Source organism: Cicer arietinum, chromosome 4, assembly GCF_000331145.2.
Source record: "Cicer arietinum cultivar CDC Frontier isolate Library 1 chromosome 4, Cicar.CDCFrontier_v2.0, whole genome shotgun sequence".
In the NCBI taxonomy this organism is placed as follows: domain Eukaryota; kingdom Viridiplantae; phylum Streptophyta; class Magnoliopsida; order Fabales; family Fabaceae; genus Cicer; species Cicer arietinum.
Window position 1 is genome coordinate 9,673,467 of NC_021163.2, and position 10,948 is coordinate 9,684,414.

Consider the following 10,948-nt stretch of genomic DNA (forward strand, 5'->3'; position numbering starts at 1 on the left):
TCCCTACAGAGGTTCAAGGGATCCACTTTTCAGTCTTTCCATCCGTGCTTGAAGTCCTGACAAAGCTTTCTCATCCATGGGAAGTACCCCACCTTGCAAAGCATTCTCAGCACCGACATGTTCCGGTGCAAGAGGAATATGACTATGAGGAAATCCATGGTTCAAGTTGTCATTAACATTTGTCAATGGCCTAGTGCCAGATTCTGTACTTCCGGCAGCAGCTGCTAATTGCATGCTCTTCATCCTCTCTCTGATTGCATCCAATGTCCCACTTGTTACTGCAGTTCATAAGTAACCTCTCTAAGTCAATATCTTTTCTTTTAAACTGACAATTGAAATAGTAAATAAAAATTACCATACCTCCTGTCATAAATTTATCATTTCTTTGGTCGCCAAAGTTGTAGTCGGAACTTAGCACTCTCGATGTAAGGGCATTCGCAGCCCTGTTCTCCTCACTATATGATGGAGGTAAATTGAAATTTGTTGGTTCGGATTTCACATTCATTTTGGCATCACTTAATGGATTTGTATTTACAGGAGAGAGGGGTGCAAAATCTGGGGAAGATATATTTAAAGATGCTGGTGGAGGAGTAGGCATCGGCATACTTGACGGAGTTCTTCCAGCTGCAGCATTCTTCGCCATCTGCCAAAATGTTAAATCAATTGCCATTGTCAAAAACATTACTCACAATCAAATGTACGTAGAAATACATAAGTAATTTACTAAACCTGTGCAAGACCATCTCTGATGTAAGTGCGAAATGCCTCGCTAGCATTTGTAAGTTGATCAAATATGTCAACCTAAGATAAACCAAGAACCTTAATCAAATATAAGCGAAATAAAAGGATACAAGCCAGTGTTCATGTGAAAAGTAACATTAAACTTGAACAGAGCAAAAGTTTATTAACCATTCTAGCTTAACTGAAAAATAACATGAAACTTGAATACAATTTTGATACCTGTGGGTACAGCTGAGTAATCCGATAAAGTTCATATAGACCAATTGTGCAAGTTTGCTTCTCGCCAATCTTCTTAAAAATTGCAGCCAACTCTTGCTGCAAATGTTCAAGAATAGAAACAAAGAAAACAATGAAAGTTAATTGAAGTTGCGGTAATAAATGAAATAACTCATACAAGGACAAAAAACACAGTAAAATCTGAAATTAAATTGAAATATGCAAGACTATTATTACCTGGAAAGCACGAAACATTGTGCCAATATAACATAAAAATAATAAGTCAGACTTAATATTTATTTACTAAATTTCCAAATTCAATAGTATAAAAGTTTGAAAAATTAATTGTAAAAACAAAAGATTAAAATTCATGTCCAGTGTCCATACAATGCTTAGACACAAATAAGTAGGTGCCAAATTGACATGGCTATTATTTTGAAGTCCTTGTAATATTTCATCTATGTCGTATTAGTCCTTGTAACATATGACATTGAATTTAGCCCCAAAAATATCACACCAATTTTATTTCGAAGGACTAATTCAAGATGAATTTAATCCTGCATGGACTAAAACTAAACAATGAGGATTAAAAGCAAATTTTCATATTTTAGGGGAAAAAATAAACAAAAAATTGTAGTACCTTAAAGGTTATCTAAGCCTTTTAATATTTGTTTCTTTAAATTTAAATTAATTTGTAGTCAAAAACTCAAAATTGTAAGTTGCACAAAACAGATATATAACGCATAATGATACCTCGATTGTGCAGGTTTTTAAGAGCTTATATACATTAAAACCTCGTCAAACCTAATCCACACCTTAAGGCATCATAAAACTGTCCATCATATTCATGTATAAGTTAAGTTTATACAATTGAAAAATTTGTGATGTATATACATTGTATAATAAATATAAAATGCGATGCCAAATGTGGTATGCCATCAGAGCACCAACTGTAATACCCAAAATGTAAAGATATATAATGCATAATGATACCTTCAGCTGGGCATCAGCAGACTGTGTTCCAGCTGTTGAATTATTGGTTGCTGAATCGCCCCAATGGTTCGGTCCCCCGGGTCCAGATGCCGTCAACATTCTTGCAGCAGCTAGAGTCTGAAGATCAAGGGATAGAATATAATATATAATGTGTGTATTACAAACTATAAAGTTTAAACATATCAGCCCAAAAAATTAATGCCTACCTCAAGATTAAGTTCAATGTAAGCAAGGATGATAGGTTGAGGTTTCGTGTCTATTGGAACCATGGAAAGATGACCCTTTATTGCTGCACCACGAAGCTTAACAAGCTCATGCAGAACAGTTTTAACCATTCGCAAGGGTTTGTCATCAGCACCGGCCCTATTAAATTGAAGTATTAAAATTGATTTTAGTCAAATAGAAAATCAAATAGAAGTAACTCAATCCAACAATATATACATATACCTTCTCCTAATTTCCTCCATTCCCAAATCTTGCAAGTATAGATGGATACTTTGAAGTATGCGATCAAGATCAACATCGTAGATGGTGCTCTGAAGAACCTGAAACAAATCAAAATGTATGTGATATGTGAAAAAATACTCACAACAAAACTTACAAGATCAAAATAACTCTTTCATTTGAATTTCAACTTTAAGCCTTTAAGGCTTAAACTTGTTTGTTTCCTTGACTTCTATTGGTATTTACCTGTCATCAATACTTATGAACATTCCATGCTTAAGACCTAGTAGTTATCACTTTTAATGCAAATTATGAACATTCCATGATTTTTTAGTTATGTTCAATTTTTCAGCATTTAAGCTTCTAGAATTAATTATTTAATTTGTATAAAATATTTGGAAACAGCAGCCATCTTGTTATGCGCTGTGCCGATTTTGGGTCTTCTGATATTTAGAATTGACAACTATGGATGGATTAATTTGTTTACCACCCATCATAATGGTAAGTGGATTAGAATCTTATAGTTTAGGGATGGGTTTCTGTATTTTTGGAGAATTTATGGTAAAATATGTCATTGAAAAGGTTATCAGAATTTAAAAGCCTAGTACTAAGTGAATCCTAGATCTCAGAAAAGCTGCAAAGATAGTGGACCAAACACAATAAATTAACATTGTGGATGTCACAAATAAAATAGATGCTCAAATATAAAATTTGTCATCAATACTTTGAGGTTGGAAACAAATCAGAGATGAAACTAAAAGATATACAACATGGGAATATCTCATTGAGGCTAGGACTCGTGAGGGATGATACTTATATACCTCAACCAAAGCAATCAGACTAGAACTAGCTAAATGTACCATATTACCACAAGTAATAAACAGAAGATGGAGAGGATGAACGTCAAAGGAAAAAAGAAAGAACAAGGAATGATGCGACTATATGATAGAAAACACTATAAGAGAACAATTTGCCGCAATAATTGTAAATGGATCATTCAACCCTTTAGATGCCGAGTATACCAAAGAAATATGACCGAAAGCTACCTAGAGGGACAATTAGATAGTGAATATCCAAATGAAACAACTTTGATCCAATGTCTTCGGCTATTTCATCCCCAATAATCTCTAAATAAAATCCAAATAAAGAGCTTATTTGATCCTTAAGATTATGCCCTTCAATATTTTTTCTACTGGGTGTGTAAGTTACCTTTGTAAGCTTGATCAGGCATTTCACAACCAGATCAGAAAACTTCTGATTTCTGGTGGCAAATGACTCATTTGGAGCTGGTGACGGCCACCTTGATGGATCTAGCGGACGTAAAAGATTAATTAGGACAACAAATGATGAAGTCCGATCTGCATTATCCTGTATTGATGATCGCCAGTTAGTAAACTAACTTGTACTTGTGTTTTACAGCATAAAAACACATTATCATTACTACAACCACCATATCACTTCAGAAGAAAAGGGAAAAAAATAAAAATAAAGGAATTAAAAAACAAGTATCTTACCAGTATCTTAAGCATCAATACATTCAATGCTTTCAACAACTGGCTTCCATCATCCATACGAGGAACATTATCATCCAAGAGCCACAGAAGAAGCTCGGTAATGAGACTGTCAAGAGTGCTCTCTTTCACAGCATATGCTAATCTTTTATTTTGAAAAGTCTGTAAAGGGCAAAGGATTAATAATTAGAAACAAATATTAAATAAAAGACACAACAATATCAATATACCCCAAGGTAAAACAAAACATAAATTTACCTGCATCAGAGTGTTGAGCACATATTTACAGGACCGTGATGATGCCCCACTCAAACTGAAGTCAAAAGTTTTTGCAACCTATTCGAAATAATGAAAGAAACATTAATACTTGAAGGTTCCTCTACAAACAAGGGAAGTTCCTTCAGGACCATGATAAAACATATTTACAGGACCATGATAAAACATATTTACAGGACCGTGATAAAACTATCTTGCCTTATTTGCAAGGCATGAAACTAGCCTATCTGCATCTTTCACGAGTTCATCCATAGCATTGCCTTCTGGATCACTAGTGGCCTGAGCCAACTCATGGCAAACAACTTTCATTCCTTCAACGGACTGCACCATATAATTATTTTAAAAACAGATGTAAAAAGGCAACTTTTCAAAAGGAAAAGAGAATAGATAAAAACTCCAAAGATATATCTATATTTATCAACAGATATGTCCATTTTCAACATATCTGACTGATGCAAGAATTATTGTTCCACGAATAATGATAATGATGATATTCATAATAATAACAGCAGACCATGCTATGTCATCCACCTGCTCAGGGGAACCGAAAGAAATAATTTCAAGTGCTTCATTCCAATCAGTGGGGCCACTGGCAACAGCCACTGGACGAGGCATCAATTGTCTCTCAATGTTACTATCAGGTTGACCATAATTTCTCCTGACATCAATAAGAAAGATGATTAAGATTAGTAGGAGCGATGTAATTTTTTTTGGTGGGGGGGTTATTTAGGGGTAAATAAAAAAATTCTAACAACAATATTCTCATACCTCACTAATGGACCAGCAAGAGATCTAGTCATTTCTCCACTTTGCTCTGCAACATCAGACCTGGTAATTGAAGCAAGAACATCTTAATATTAAAATTAAACATGTTTAACATGTTTAACATAGAAACAGATTAACTCTTCTTTCCCCTTTCTTCCCCATTCCACCTTCTTCCTCACACACAAAAAAAAAAACTAAACCATAGAATTTCACAAGTTTAAATCTGCACTGGGATGGCTTCCTTCCACACCAATGATATGGCTACGTAGGGCCACTTTGTAACCGCAATTTAAAATAACCGCAAAATATTTAAAACTCGCTTACACTGACATGGCATGTCCTTTTTCTCCAAAATTTTACGTGTGCAATTAATTTGTTGCAAGGAACTCTTGATTTTGAGCATTTTTTCAGACCCCTCTTTGCAGGAAAGTACATGGACTTGTCCTTATCAATTTAAGTTATATGGTGTATATTTTTTCTATTTCCCTAAAAAAGAATGATGATGCCAGAGGTAGAAGAATTCAAGTACTCAATCTGATGGTGTGGGTTGGAAGAGAGGAGGGCAAGAAGCATAACAGCAGTGATGGATATAATGTTGACCCTCACCTAATTTCATATGATTCTCATCCCTCAATCATGTAACCCTAAAGGAAAAATGGGGAAGAAAATGTACAAATGAGGCATGTAACCTCAATTAGGCCCTAGGTTATGCGAGAACAAAATATAGCAAATATATAAACGAAAAATCAAGGTTAAAAAAATCCAGTTGTACTTTTATTTCTGTTTGCATTTTATATTTGATCATAATCAGGGTATCAAAGCTTTGAAAATATATAATATAATCCATTAAGTAACTAAACAACATAACATGAAAAGACTTACCCGTTTTCCCTGACAGAACGCCGTAAAATGGCCCTTGCTTCCCCTGGCTTTCCTTCCTTTTTCTTTTCCATCTCCCGGACCTGTCGCATTATGCCGCTTGATCAGTAATGCAGCATATCAAAAAAGGAGGAAATTGAAAAAGGTGAGAACTGACCTTCCACTTAAATCTATCATCTAACATGCTTTTTTGAGCATCTGTTAATTTACCAACAAATCTCCATATGTCTTCCCCTGTACAACAGATCATGGAAGGAAAAAAACTCAGCAAAGCCATAAAGTATTATGATCAGAATTAAACAAAATTAATCACATCATCCATAAATAAGGATATAAATGAATGTGTTGTGTAGTTTAAACATTTAAGAGGAAACACAGTAGCCTAAGTCAACTAAATGATACAGATAAACTTCCTTCAAAATAAATTATCCTTTCAACCAGAGTAAAAATAGTCAGCAGCAGGCACAAAAAAATTAAAAGTTTTTGAAATTTAAATAGATGGATTTCTGCAGGGTATACCATACCTAGAATCTTATAACCAGTGGCTAATGCATTTAATGCAGCTTTCCTAATATCCCCATCCCGTTCGGCTGTTAAACTTGCAACAATTTGCAATGACTTCAGCTGCCCATTAATCTGTGAACGTAATGTAAGGAATAAATGTCTAAAGAAAATACTGTAAAGAATAATTCACAAAAAGCATTGGCAAATAATACCTCAGCCCCATGATGATCAAGGATAAATCCTACAAGATCAGCACATTCAATTCGAGTTCGGTTGTTCTTAGAGCGCAACCCCTCCAATATATAAGGAAAACATTTGGATGCAGAATATACAACAACAAATTGTTTAGTCAGCTCCCGCATTTTTTCCCGTACTTTCTCAATGTTATGCCCTAACTGCAACATTTACAAAATATGAAACAAACTTTTACTTCCATTCATAGGTGACTTAAATTATTCAGTTTTGTAGGACCCAAGAATTAAAATTCCTCCTCACACCTATATACTCGAATAAAAATAACTAAACTTGGATAAAAATAAAGATTTGCTGAAATATTGATATCTACTGGTGATACCAACGATCAAATTTGGTTATACAAACCTTCTCTACCAGGCAAGGAAGAAATATTGCCACTTCGGACTCTGTCAAAGAGTACCCATCATCCTTCAAAATGTCAAGTAACTCAGGAAGAAATTCTAGCACCTGAGCAATTAAAATTGCATAAACGTTAAACTTAGAACCAATATAACATATTTCATGAAAAATGAAGTAAAAACTAAACTGTACCTTTAATAGACATGTTGTGTTTGATTTGCAGAACTGCAACACAAACCACCTCAAAAGAATGTCCAAAATTTCTATAACTTCCTTAGCAATGGATGGAAGTGCCTGTGATGTGCAATAGAAGATTGTATAGTTAATTAGTAGTACACTCAACACTTGAAAAGCACGCAACTTATTAAGAATATGAAAAGTGCACCACCTTCTGCAGCATTTCAAGTCCATCAACTTGCTTCTTAAAATCTGCACTTAAGAGTCTCCTATGTAAATCCTCTCTGAAATACCTCAGCATATCATTCTGCACATTGCAAACATTGATTAAATTAAAAAATTATAGGAAATTTGAATTATGCATGATTATTCTTAATGCCTTAAAAAATAGGTCAACCTCAAGATCCTGAATTTGCTCAATTCGTGGGTCCTCAAACTTAAACCTTCGAACAACCAATCTCTCTCTATCTTCCTGCATGCAAGAACATTGGAAGTTCGACAATCAACCATATATCTTTTGAAGATTTTAAGCAATGTTTGGTAAACCTACTTCAGCCAACAATACCTTATTTGAATCCTTGATATTTAGCAAGGCCTGAGTTTGGACTGCTATATCTTGAACAGATATTGGTTCAGCCTTGGTGCCTTTTGTTGGCCCAGCCCTCTTGATGATGACATGTATAGTTAGAAATCCAAACGAACAAAAAGAATAATTAACAGAAGAGTGAAACAAAATGCAACATACCGAAGATACAGATCTATTTCCATGTTTTGAAACACCATTTGCAGTTGATTTCCCAACCTTTGTAACATTTTTCGATGTTACTCCCACTGGAGCTGATCTGGCTGACTCTAAGGACATACAATGGAGGGTAAGAAAGAGAAAGAATAGTTAACATCATAAGCATCAACCATGGGTAGAAAACCAGAGTAAAAATAAGCTGTAACCAAAAAACACACCTTGAAAAGCTCCATATGGTTTTAGCTTCTCAAGAACAAGTGCAAGTGCTGGTGCCTGAATGTCTTTAACTATCTTTTCAATCTATATAAACAAGTAACTTCGTAATGCTTGGTATCACATGGAGGAAACAAGAAATAAAAAGCCAGCATTTAATGAAACATACCATTTCGTGCCCACTAACTCTCAGTATCTCATTAATGCAAGTCTCTGCCGCCTTTCGAACATCAGAGGATTTATCCTACAAAGGAGCCATCACAAATTTCAATCCAAGAAAATTACGCATGAGAACTGATTTGATAATGACAGACAAGTGAGGACAGGAGTGAGTGACCGGAACCTACTGTCATTGCAGAAGAGGCTGGCTTAAGAAGTTGTGCAGCTTCAGCAAAACTACTTAGCCCAGAGAGTTGCTTAGATAGCCAATCAAAAAGATCTTTACGCCCTTCCGCACCAAGTTTGGAATCAACCAAAGCAATTGCAATATATGTAACCTACATTAACAACATATTCAGGACAGAGACAAAAGGACACAAAAGAGTAACAGAATACAAAATCAGGACAGACCATTTTGTCAAGATGAACAGCAGCTAGCCAAGAGTCTAATGTATTCAGTACGCATTCTCTCATGTGCTTCTTATTGTCACCAAGACATTTCAATATATCAGACAGAATACCCTGTCATTAACCATTTCAGGAAAGTTAAACTTTTGAAAAAGGAAATGCAACATTAACAACTGGATAAGACAATACAAGAGAATCCACTAACTTTGCTTGACTTCTCTACAGCTACACCCATTGCAGACGCAACATTACTAATTGTTGTCAAGGTAGCCATGACTATATTTTTGTTACTATCAAAGAGCCGTCCCCTAAGAGCGCCAAATAACTCACCTGGTAATACAATCATCACTTAGCAACAGTTCCAAAGATTGATAAATTTTATAATGAACAGGAAAAAACTTGAAGAATTAATAAAACAAAGGATGCATCTTGTCCATCAAGAACAGGAAATTGATGGGAGGGGTAAAGACAAACAAAATACTAATGTTAATAAGGTACCAGTTCCAGTTGCTTGAACGCGCTTATTAGCCTCTTCCAGTATTTTGTTTACAGCATCAACAGACTCCATACGAACCTATATAAAGCAAAAACACAGCACAAAATGTGAAAATGAATCCGATGCCCTAAAAATGCAAAATGAATGGTGATCTAATACACGACTTTTTCAACCAAACCTTCCAATCAGAGCTTTCAAAACTCTTCAGGAGCGCTGGGGTAATCTTTCCACTAATATCTTCACGGGGTAAGCTATCCAACCCACCAGCCGCCACAGCTGAAGATGAATCTGATGCCCTGACAGTTTTCTTGGGTACTGCAGATGCTCCCTGAAGCAAAATAAATAAATAAAATTAGAGCATTAGAAATCATGACACTACATAGAAGCTACATCACCTAACACAACATACCTCAAATGGATTCTTCTCATATTCTGTGTCAAGAGCACTGAGCAGTGCAGGCTTAACGTCAGTAAGAAACCCCTTTATGTCTACAAGGGAAAAATCATAAGGCCTAACCCACAGAAATAGTGAGATGGAAATTTGAAAGTTAACGCAAAGTCACCTGGACCAACAAATCTATGCAGAACACCCAAGAGTTTAATTGAAGCATTTCTAGTAGCAGCTGCACTTGACTGCAGCCCTATTTCTTTAAGAAAATCAATTAAATCCTGCAAAGTAGAAGTCGCATCAAAGCTTAAAAACTATTGCAACACCAAAAAAATAAACTGTATTTTAAAATTGTCAAAAATCTGTTTCTGTTTTACTATTAAAAACATCCCTCGAGTATAGATATTTGGGTTGTATAGGAGTAAAAGATATTTGTATTGTCAAAGTATCAATAAAATATATTTTTACTTGAGAAAAATACATGCTATCACAAATAGCATACCTTAAGCTTTAAATGTGATACACCAAAATCCTCCACAGCAGAAACCATCCACAAAATTCCCTCACTAAGAACCTTAGGATTCTTATGCTCCTTCATGATCTTGTAGACCTATAAAAATAACAGTTTTCAAAATATTATTTGTTTAAACATAAAAACAAGCAAAAAAGTTACAATGACACCGTCCAAAAGATTCAGTATATAGAAAATAGCAATCTTATTTCTTACTCCAGTAAACTGTCACATTTCAACTTCCAACAAAAAAGAAACAATTTATACAACTAAAAATAATAAATTATGCACTTCTACGAAAAAGATATTCAAGGCAGAAGCAACAACCAATTATTACCTGATTATTAGAATTATCAAAATTTGAAATAGAAAAAAATAGTATATGCTATAAAATTTAAGTTCTGCCTATCACCTTTTAACAAAGTCACATGTATTAAGGGCAGATTCACCTCATAAATCTACAGATAATTAGTGACTGATAATCATCAAATAAAGCAAGTAATTGCTCCTTCCATAAATTTATCATATACAACTTTTCCAAGAAAAAAAAAAAGCATGCCTTGCAATCCATGGTCATAAATCATTAAGACAAGATATATTCCCCCAATAATTATAGGATATATTCCCCAAAGAGCAACCATGCTTACTCTTTCAAAAATGAATCCTGGACCAACTGCTTCAGAAAAAGTAGTGAGGCATTTCATAGCATGTGCCCGTGTCTTAATATCTGCAACACGTTCACTTAATCCTACAAAAATGGAAATAGAAACGTGGTACCAAATCAGAATACCAATCATTCATAAATTAAAGATATGGTTATTGGTAAAAGTGACATGAAATGACAATACCCACCCGAAAGACAAAGTACTACACACTTCTTTGGGAATTTAGTAGTAGTTGAAGCTATATGAGTGATAACTTCAATAACCTG

At 34.7% G+C, this 10,948-nt stretch overlaps 1 protein-coding gene and 1 long non-coding RNA gene across 2 annotated transcripts in view; one reads left to right on the forward strand and one right to left on the reverse strand.

Annotated features, from left to right (window-relative positions):
* LOC101502745 (protein MOR1) overlaps nucleotides 1-10,948 on the reverse strand; it is a 23,817-nt gene that overhangs the window by 1,255 nt on the left and 11,614 nt on the right. The window contains exons 20-54 of the mRNA XM_073367806.1: nucleotides 10,870-10,948; nucleotides 10,665-10,765; nucleotides 10,009-10,116; nucleotides 9,682-9,787; nucleotides 9,528-9,607; nucleotides 9,297-9,446; nucleotides 9,121-9,196; nucleotides 8,828-8,952; nucleotides 8,626-8,736; nucleotides 8,403-8,552; nucleotides 8,225-8,299; nucleotides 8,061-8,142; nucleotides 7,846-7,952; nucleotides 7,666-7,764; nucleotides 7,498-7,572; nucleotides 7,312-7,407; nucleotides 7,116-7,217; nucleotides 6,930-7,031; nucleotides 6,542-6,724; nucleotides 6,350-6,461; nucleotides 5,983-6,059; nucleotides 5,829-5,908; nucleotides 4,950-5,009; nucleotides 4,713-4,839; nucleotides 4,380-4,502; nucleotides 4,164-4,241; nucleotides 3,909-4,067; nucleotides 3,604-3,762; nucleotides 2,398-2,495; nucleotides 2,157-2,313; nucleotides 1,951-2,067; nucleotides 961-1,056; nucleotides 730-801; nucleotides 361-643; nucleotides 1-278 (exon numbers count right to left, since the gene is read on the reverse strand). The exon at nucleotides 1-278 is cut by the window's left edge and continues 1 nt beyond it. Coding sequence (XP_073223907.1) covers nucleotides 4-278; nucleotides 361-643; nucleotides 730-801; nucleotides 961-1,056; nucleotides 1,951-2,067; nucleotides 2,157-2,313; nucleotides 2,398-2,495; nucleotides 3,604-3,762; nucleotides 3,909-4,067; nucleotides 4,164-4,241; nucleotides 4,380-4,502; nucleotides 4,713-4,839; nucleotides 4,950-5,009; nucleotides 5,829-5,908; nucleotides 5,983-6,059; nucleotides 6,350-6,461; nucleotides 6,542-6,724; nucleotides 6,930-7,031; nucleotides 7,116-7,217; nucleotides 7,312-7,407; nucleotides 7,498-7,572; nucleotides 7,666-7,764; nucleotides 7,846-7,952; nucleotides 8,061-8,142; nucleotides 8,225-8,299; nucleotides 8,403-8,552; nucleotides 8,626-8,736; nucleotides 8,828-8,952; nucleotides 9,121-9,196; nucleotides 9,297-9,446; nucleotides 9,528-9,607; nucleotides 9,682-9,787; nucleotides 10,009-10,116; nucleotides 10,665-10,765; nucleotides 10,870-10,948 — 4,080 coding nt within the window. The 3' untranslated portion in view covers nucleotides 1-3. The remainder of the gene's footprint in view (nucleotides 279-360; nucleotides 644-729; nucleotides 802-960; nucleotides 1,057-1,950; nucleotides 2,068-2,156; nucleotides 2,314-2,397; nucleotides 2,496-3,603; nucleotides 3,763-3,908; nucleotides 4,068-4,163; nucleotides 4,242-4,379; nucleotides 4,503-4,712; nucleotides 4,840-4,949; nucleotides 5,010-5,828; nucleotides 5,909-5,982; nucleotides 6,060-6,349; nucleotides 6,462-6,541; nucleotides 6,725-6,929; nucleotides 7,032-7,115; nucleotides 7,218-7,311; nucleotides 7,408-7,497; nucleotides 7,573-7,665; nucleotides 7,765-7,845; nucleotides 7,953-8,060; nucleotides 8,143-8,224; nucleotides 8,300-8,402; nucleotides 8,553-8,625; nucleotides 8,737-8,827; nucleotides 8,953-9,120; nucleotides 9,197-9,296; nucleotides 9,447-9,527; nucleotides 9,608-9,681; nucleotides 9,788-10,008; nucleotides 10,117-10,664; nucleotides 10,766-10,869) is intronic.
* On the forward strand, nucleotides 328-872 carry LOC140920155 (uncharacterized). Its single transcript, XR_012162770.1, has 2 exons — nucleotides 328-468; nucleotides 538-872. It is a non-coding gene; the product is annotated as an uncharacterized lncRNA (long non-coding RNA).